Source organism: Rhipicephalus microplus, unplaced genomic scaffold, assembly GCF_043290135.1.
Source record: "Rhipicephalus microplus isolate Deutch F79 unplaced genomic scaffold, USDA_Rmic scaffold_14, whole genome shotgun sequence".
Taxonomy (NCBI): domain Eukaryota; kingdom Metazoa; phylum Arthropoda; class Arachnida; order Ixodida; family Ixodidae; genus Rhipicephalus; species Rhipicephalus microplus.
Genome location: NW_027464587.1, coordinates 33,577,928 through 33,587,182, shown reverse-complemented (window position 1 = coordinate 33,587,182; position 9,255 = coordinate 33,577,928). Strand labels below are relative to the sequence as shown.

General features: G+C 45.7%; 1 protein-coding gene across 2 annotated transcripts in view; it reads left to right on the top strand.

The window, feature by feature from the left end:
* Positions 1–7,550: 7,550 nt before the first annotated feature.
* LOC119180657 (protein aurora borealis) overlaps positions 7,551–9,255 on the top strand; it is a 221,392-nt gene continuing 219,687 nt past the window's right edge. The window contains exon 1 of one of the 2 annotated variants that reach the window (XM_037431768.2): positions 7,551–7,994. In XM_037431768.2, coding sequence (XP_037287665.2) covers positions 7,966–7,994 — 29 coding nt within the window. In that variant the 5' untranslated portion in view covers positions 7,551–7,965. Of the gene's footprint in view, positions 7,995–8,340; positions 8,482–9,255 lie in introns of those variants that run through there. The other variant, XM_075882950.1, reaches the window with a different exon arrangement.

Sequence of the window (9,255 nt, the reverse complement as noted above, 5' to 3'; positions counted from 1 at the left end):
ATCGGCCTTTTCTCGATCCTTCAGCACTTTCAATAAAGCATGTCGAAATCGGTACTGTTGGTCCTAGCAACCGTGATTGCCTACTGGCCCGCCGAGCGCCAGTAGGCAATCACGGAGGCCTACGGAGGCCTACATTGGTGCCTTTTTATTGGGGATGGGGGAGTATTGGGAGATGTCTTGGGGAGGAGGGGGGACACTTGCAAGTTTGTGACACCAGATGTTGCTTGCAGACGCGTAAGTCTAGAAAAATCACGAAGGGGGACACACATCTTGCAACAGCAGCCATTTTGTTTTAATATTTTGCAGGTTTTATTTTTGTTTATATAAGAATAAATCATGCCTAGAAATCAAATTGACAAACGAACATAGGTTCCCAGCACTCGTAATTGCATTCTTCTATTGAGTCTTTTCCGGAACCAGTCGAGAGTGGCAGTTGCGATTTCAATTGTCTCACACACCTGATGGGTATTGAGCACGTGTACACTCTACAAAAAAAGCATTAAAAAAGTGAATGTTTTATACATACTTATCAAGCATTCTTATTTGTGACGTTTTTAAGAGAAATTTTGATGGGGCCCACTTGCGAGGGGTGTCCCCCTCCCCTGACAGAGCACAAAGGGGTCGGGGAGTCAACGTTCTCTGCAGGCGTGGTCAACGGGCGTCCAGGTCATGACCAGTATGGACTGTGCATCTGAGAAAATATTGCATTTGCTCTCATCTTCACATATGGCCATCGACAGGTTTTTGTCTTGGGGGTAAGGAAACCCTTCTTTCAACTTGTATCATGGCTGAGGGAGGGGGTCGTGTTGCTGTCGCTAGAGTGGGTAGCAAGTGCTGGTGCAGCTTGAAGGAGTCAAGTGCCCCTTTTGCACCCCGCTTATGTCTACACTTCATTCATTGAAGACAATGGTGAGGACTAGTTGACTAAATTCGCAGATTTGTTTTCTTCCGCGTCTTACACCGCTACATAAAACATTCTCATACTGGGAAAAGTAGGTATTTCGATTCGTTTGAAGGAAAGTAACATTCAAAGCATGACAGATACTCAAAAGAGCGGTTTCCTGCAATTGTAATAAGAAAACTCGAAGCAGAGGTGCTTCTTCTTTTGTGCAGCGTACAATGTAAAAGTAAGATCAAATCCGGAAAAAGCGAAATGAGTGACGTGCGTCACTGCTTGCTCAATGTTCAGTGAAAGAAAGTTTTATGAAGTATGACGTAGCCAACAACAGAAACAAACTGCCGCATCTTAAATTTTAAAAAAAAACAAGCAAAGTGCTGCACATTTGTGGTAGAACATGGATTGAAATACGTGTTTTTTTATTATGAAAGCGAAATGAAAACTATTTTCAAAACACTTTGCAATCATCGTGATGTCGACACGTCTTTGTAGTGTCATTAGTGCTATTTGGATGAAAATCTGTGAATTTCAACTAATTCAGCAACCTCTGGCAGAAGAACCTTTCGAATTTTTAGTTTCGGTTTCTGCGCCGCCGGCGCCGCCGATGAAAATTGGCTGCGCGCCGCTGCCGATGAATTAACCGGCGTGCGCCGACAACGCCACCGCCGCCGACTCTGAACGACCTTCACGCCGCCGCAGGTCGAAATCACCTCGGCGCACACCTCTAACTATAAAGTGGCACACCCATTTGCCTGGTCTTCGCACTTGCGGGCGGCGAATCGTACTTGCGGCTTCGTTTATTGCTGTGTTTCGGTTTTGTTTTGAAAGAAAGATTGACCCCTTTTGAACTTCGTGAGTCAATTTAGAAAGTAAATCTAAAAAAATAAGGTGGTCAGGTGCAACCACTGAACATTTGCAGATTTTTGTTTCATGAGAAAACAGCTTCAAGCCACACGAACACACACGGAGTCAAAAGCTGGCCAGAAGTAGAAATATTAGAAATAGTAGAAATATTCCTCCGTGAATGTGTGTCTACTACGCATAATTCCGTGCTACCACGCATCATTCCCATCATGATTCCCATCACGGCGGAAGGGGATTCTCATTCTCGCTGAAGCACCGTGCGTTGCAGCTCGCGTAGACACTAGCGCCTGAGTTTCTGTTAGCGTATATTGGGGAACTATATGGTGCATAACTCTATACGGCGCGCTGCTTGGGACACTACCTCTATTGTGTAATTTTGTGCATTTTGTGAGATGAATAATTTATATTATTGCTCTGGTCATCAGGACACCACAAGGTGCCCACCAAATACAAAAGAGACGACCACAAACATCATCATTGTCATCTACTCTATGTCTTTCCAATCGCCTTTAACGTTCAATTAGTTCAAAATTAATAACTCATATAAAGTAAAACTTTTGTTTAAAGTATTTAGTTTTGTTGTCGAAAATTGTTCGCTACTACACGTTTATTTTACCTAGAATCACAACTAGAGTGTACTAGAATGGGGGAGTGGGTCCACTGAAGGCTCCACGCTGAGGCGTTTTTTTCGGAAAATCCAGGTGGCGCTACCATCGCCTTCACCTGAAGACTTAGCCGTGGTTGCCATGGTTACAAGTCCCCTTTGCCACGCGGTTCGCGACGGGTGGGTAGTCTGATAGTTCGCGCGGTTCGCGTGCTGCTCGCGCGTCTGGCGCAGTCTCGCAGCGTTGTTGCTTCGTTCGTGCGTGCGTGGCCGTGAACGGCGTCGCACCGTGCTTCCGCGCCAGTTCAACAAAATCTAAATGTTTATATTGCGAAACGCCCTGCTCGTATAGGTAGTCACGCACGCAAGTACCGTGATTTCCACGGTAATTGTTTACAATCAAGAGCGTAAGTTGAATTTGGCTTTTGCGAAAACGTACGCATCGAAAGTGTAATATGAGCATTAACTGCGATGCTTTTAAAAATGTCAATATAACTGGGATATATAAGTAAGTTTGCGTTTGGTGCAAATTTAGACTCACGGCAGCAAATTGAATATGATGCAAGACTAAAGTTACCAGCTGTTATCACGAGAATTAAAGCTAAAGTATGCGAACCCTTCTGCAAATTTGCAGCTATTCGTTAGGGACGCGTGATATTATTGAAAAACTGAACCAGTCCTGTTGCGATTACGTGAGGGTGTTGGCAAAGGAAGTTTAGTCACATCGGACGGCAACTGTGCTATTCGTAGGAAATGACTTATAGGGCGGACGCACGTCCGTCGCGGTGGTTTTATGATGAGTTTTTGTTCGGCATCTAGTGCTGGTATACGTTGTAGGTATTAATGAAATATGTTATATTTTACCTTTTCTCTTCGTGCCTGCGGTACGTGTCCATGCAAACATTTGTTCGAAACATGAACGTGTTTTCACCTATAGATAGGAAGTCTGAAAGACACCAATAAAGAAGTGATATGCGCAAAATATTTTATTTTAAATTGACTGCGCAAGCTTTTCGCATAAATATAAAAAACAAAATAAATATCATCGAAAGACTTCGACACCGTCGCTCAAGGAACGTCAGGCTCTATGTTGTCCTGCTAAGCTTTAAGTGTTTTGCTCTCGCTCGTTTCGAAGCGTTTTCCCTGTTCATTCCCTTCACTAAGAAGTGAAGGCGAGTGAGCACGTAGAACGAAACGAGCTTTGTGCTCACTGCATCTTTGTGGTCTGGACAGCCGACCGCTTTCGAGTTCAGAAAATTAGTTTTCACCAATGAAAGGATGTCAGAGATGCTATCTGTGTGCAACATGGAAACACTGAAACATTCAGTAAACAAGTTTTCAAGTGAGGCAATGAAATCATACAGCTGTCGTGAGGGGTACAGAAGTCCACCCCAGTCGCATTGCTCCGTGAATTGCGAAGGGAGCTGTTCAGCAACCGCGACAGCTTTCTCAAACAGAAGCACTTCTTTGCATTGTACGCATGCCAACTTCAATACACACTTTCTGGCCACGTACCCTGCTGTGTAGTAAATGAGTCTCGAGTCACTCTTCTCCAAAGTCACATCGATGTGGTCAGCAAACTTTTCTGGCATCGTGGCAATCGTGCTTTCGACCTCGCCAAGTTTTCCCTGTGATATAAGATCATCAATTTTTTTGTGCGTGACCTTTAGACCCTGTCTGTCATGCACAGTGACAAGAGCGTTTATCATGTCAGGGTTTGCGTTTGCGCTGTCCACACTGTGCGCCAAGTTATAAAAGGACAAGCAGTTGACGGTTATTAGAAACTCATCCGGAGAGGGGTGCGCGTTGCAGCCACTTGACTGGCGAACGATGCCGAAGAAATGTTCCACGGGATCGGTGCTAAGTCGAGATGTCATGAGATATTTGAATCCAACGCTCTCTGTCAGGTACTTCAGCAATGAAAGGGTATTTGCTATAGTGACCCTAAAACCTATGGCAGTGGACTCGCTGAGAAAGTGCCGCTTGTTGTCACTGAATGATTCCCAGTCATTCAGGAAGTCCAGAAAATTGGACAGGAATGCCACGTCTGTAGAAGCTGGTCTCAGCGCTTCGGCCCGAAACCTGGAAGTCATCACGGTGATCAGTCGTTGGATCTTCCTGCAAAATAAACAAAAAGAATGTATGTCAGAAGAGCGCTCATCATGCGTTTGAGATGTTTACGATTACACTTAATTCATTTGGAACGTAGGCGCAACTCACGAGAAGAACAGCTGAGTTGCCTCGATGCTGCCACACCTTCTCTCGATGTCCTCCTTGTAGAAGGCCAGGCCCCGTAGGACATATGGACCGAATAGTTGGAAGGCGAAAGGGGTTCTCATCTTCTCAAATGAGTTTGGTTCCAGATGCGTCTCGGTCAAATTGGGCATAACTTTCAGTGTCCTAACACTTCTGTCTAGAAGGTACGCCTCCCGAACCGGATGCACAGACACCTAGAAATATAGGTTGAGGTAATGCAATGTATGCAAAAAACACAATCTTTGTAAAATGTCAACCATGAATCTATACGTACCAATCCGTCTGGTGTTGCAAAGCCTTTCTGGAGAAGACCATTCCTGAGGCATTTTAGCAGATGCGGGAAATCGGAGATAAAGTGCAATTTCCTCATCTCGTCGACAGGATGCTGTATGGCGCCATTTATTTTCTTCGATGACGCCGACACCCCCGCTAGCTTCCACATTTTTCGATTCCAGGGGGCTCCGTCACAAGTGATGTGGTCGACGAACAAGCCCGCCTGTTCCACGAGGATGGTAGCTTCCATGAGAATTTTCAATAAAATGTCTCCTCTCACATTTCCTTTTGTCGCAAAAACGCCCACAATTTGGCTCCATTTTCCAGCGAAAGGCACAAACATGATGACCATGCCGTGATCACATTGCTGGTACTTGTCTTCGGGCTTCGTAAATTCTCCAAGGTCCACGAAGCCTTGAATCTGGCCAGACGCCGTCACATTGAAATGTTCTGACAATTTCATTTCGTCCACCGATAGTCCGCCGTGTCTTTCGAGGTCTGACATGCTCGCGGTTTTTTTCTTTAGAGTGTTCATTACTGCTTGATTAAAACCGAAGGCCGACTCGTATGACCTCAAGTATCTTTTCAAAGTAGTGTTGCTGGGCATCATGAGAATTTCGTTCTTTCTGATGTGCTGATAAAGCCGGGGACTCTTTAGTTTCATGAGTAAACACTCGAGGATCCACTCCTGATTGTAGCGCATGCCCTGCTTGCTGGTTTGTTTGGCAGCTTGAAAGCAAGCGCGAACACTTGCCTGCTGCTTTCGCGGTAGTGACGATATTTTATCCTCTAGTATTTTATCCGCGACATTCGCATTGTTTGCCCTCATCTCTTCGAGACGACCAGCAATGTCCAACAGCCTTGTCGCCATCCGCTTGTTTCTCTGACTCAGGACCCGCAGTTTGGTGGAGACTGAGTTTCTTCGCTCTTTTCGTTTTAGGTAGCTTTTTCTGGTGAGTATTACTTTCCTCACGTACTTGCATGAAATGCATGAAGAACCTGGAAGTATACGAGAAAAAAATTATGAAGAGCTTCCAGTTTTTTACCATGCATGTTTGAAACGCAATTTATGCACTTTCACTTTCTGTAGGCAAACTATTCTTTCGTAAATGTTAATGAGTACTACAAAAATTAGGGGCCACACAAATGTTCTAGCATTAAACAGGTTACTGATTGATTAATTGTACAATTACAAGTGACGTCTCAATAAACGTTTGCCGCACTCACCTTGTTGTTTAACCGCTCCTTTGCACGTGACACTGAAGACAAGGCCGTCGGAATGAGAGATTTGCTGCTCCAGTTTCTTCGTAAGAACGTCATAGGTGAAGTCCTTCGCCCTACCTGCTCCTCTGCAAGGGTGAAGAGATTCTGCGCAGTCCAGGACTTGTTTGGCATCTTCAAGGTTATAGGCGACCTTTTCGGAGATCAGCGTCTTCCGAACATATGTCCGACAAATCACTTCACTCCGGTCGGTACCGTAATTCATGAGCACAGTCTTTTCGATGCTTACGAGTTCACGACTTAGGGAGGCCGAAACATAAGCAATTCCGTCATAATGACGAAACTTGTGCATTGCCCAGTGGTCGTTTGGCCGGACAACGTCTTCAAGTTCAAATGCGTTGTCGCTTTGCCTCGCACTTTCGCAATCTTCAAATCTCAGTTGCGGCTCAACTGATTGCAGCGCAGTTCTTTTTGACGGCTGGTCTTCACAGGTTGGTGGTGAAGCCGCTCTCTTCTTCGTTGACTGCTCCGGTGTGGGCTGCTCGTCAGGACACTTCAGGAGATGAGGTATAATTATGGGTACAGCATCACTGCGAAGTTCCGGCTTTCCCCGCTCTATATATACTTCTCGGCCTTCGATAATATGTACATATTGCCTTAGTATGTATTTTTGCTCGAAGTGCAGCTCGCAAATGGCATCGGTGACTTGCAAGGGCCGATCAGCGCGGTTGAGATTCTGGTCCCATAGCCGGCGTCTTTCTTCGTCTTGAGGTACTCCAAAGAGTGAGAGCTTGGGCTGGTTTTTAACTCTGCTGTATCCGGTTTGGCAGCCTACGACACAACAGTAATTTCTACGCCTAGACGTGCTCATCCTCTAATCTTTTGAAGCAGCTTGGAACGCTCCGTTATGCAACCAGCAGACACATATCTGCGCACGCAAACGTGCCGTCTGCCGCGTATTCTTTGTCCAGACGGCTTTGCTCAAAGGGAAATACAAACCTACGCGTTCACGAAAAAAAGCATACATTTTATTTCATGTCACTTGTTTTTGTCTCTAATAATGTGTAAAAAAAGAACCAGGAGACAAATTGTGAAAACAGCGCACGAACGACGGTGCATCGAACAGACGACGGCGCGTCGAGCAGACGACAACATCGAGCGCTCAGCGTCCCCGCCAGCGCGTCGTGCGGCCCGAACCGCCGCACGACTCGCACGCTCCCGCCGAAACTGACGTCACTTCAGGAGAAGGCTACTGCAGCGCCACCAAATTTTCCGCCGTTTTTGCTTCACCCGCACCGCTTGCCGCCGGCCACAGTGGACCCACTCCCCCATTCTAGTACACTCTAATCACAACTCTGCGCAACCTCTTCAAGTCGTTTCAAGTCAAAATTGCTTAGCCGCTTGCAAAGCCGTTTTTGATTGGCTATTGTAAAAGTGGAGAATATCATTGGCGGCTTCAAAACAGCGCTGTAGTGTTCGCGGCCCCGGCGGTGCCTTTAAATTGTTTCCCTTTCTTTATGCTTAAAGTCCTCCCTGGTAGGGATGGCGTATGGCACAATAGATTTGCAGTGGCATGCCGGGTCGTATCTCGCGTGCTGAACCGTTCAAGCGCAGATGATGGGGCGTTCCTATTACGCGAATCATCACAGTGGCCGCACGTTCAAGGCCAACTCTCAGCCTCGCTGAACCTCTGCCGCATCGTCAGTGAAAAGCATGCCTTCTTGCGCGACAACGAATTCTTGACATTTGTTGCTGCGCTTTTCTGGAAGTCTCCGCTGTCGCGCAGTGCTTGGACGAGTCACTGAGGAACCTGCAAAGACTGTGGGAAGTTTCAGGAGCATTGCCAACGATGAGCGAATTCAAGCAGTCTCTCGTACGGTGAGTTTTTTGTTTGTTTGTTTGTTTACAGTTTTAGTACAATGTATGATTGGTACGTGACACGAAGTAGTTGATTGGTATGAAACGCAGGGCGTAGATTCAGAAGCTCGACTATTGTTGAGTAGTTGTGTTACATATAATCTCACACGTCCACGTTTAATAAATACGAGACAATGTCGCGTCTCCGATGCCTAACTTCGCCCTGTGATCTTCACTCATCCCTTTACTGAGAGGTCAGGCGAATAGGGAGAATTTTTCCGGGAGGGGTTGGAGTCTTGTGTCATATTGCGCTTTGTATGCTATGGCAAAAAAGAAGGGGGGGGGGGGGGGGGAGTCGCGGGCCCGATGTGCCGCCCCTGACAATGCCACTGACTCGGGTCACAATTTCTTCACTTTTTTTCGTTTAGTATTTTGATTTTTTTCCTTTTTAGGCGTAATGCTGTGTTCGACTCGGCTCATTTGAGAGTTGCTGTCCCTCACGCCCAAGGTATTGTGCTTGGATAAGTTATACATCCTGCAGATCGATGCGGTGACATTCGGTTTACGATGCGTGGGCAAAAGCAACTTCCCGGAAATTATGGAGCACACCCTGATTGCGGTGTGCTGGCAGTTTATTCTGGAAGTTGGCTTTTCTTTCAGAAATATGTGCTGCAGTAAATAATAATTAACAAAAGCTAGAATTGAAGGCAGAAGAAGGAGCCAGAGTTTGAGTGGTTTTCTGCTGTGGTTTAAGTCCCTGCTTCCATGTACTCCCGACATCTATTGACATCGATTCTCGACCCTAGTCCATCGTCCGTAACGATCTTTGCTTTTCATTTCTTTGAAACTGCCTGCACACAATGTTAATCGAATCCTTTTCTAGTGAAGACCTTCAGCATACTGGACACTTGCTGTGCATTCTTCAAATTTCTGACATTTTTGCATAGGCTTTCGAAATTTAGGTTCTGGAAAACATTATGGGAGTCTATAACAACAAATTTGCGCATCTGTTGAGGTATCTTAGGATATTATTGGCAACTATGGTATTGGATACAATTGCTGCTGTAGTATCAAGAAAGAGCATATATCTGCTTAAGTTCATGTGTGCAATTCCATTAGCCAGCTAAAAAACTTGGTGCTTTTAGTAATTCCATCACGCCAAGTTTAGTAGTGGAAGAAAGTAAGCCAAGAGCAAAACATCTGTGCACTGCATCTCTTTCATTTTTAGCTGCCACTTTCTTTTTTCAGTGCAAGTGCAAAACAAAAGTGAGCTTTCTCTTAC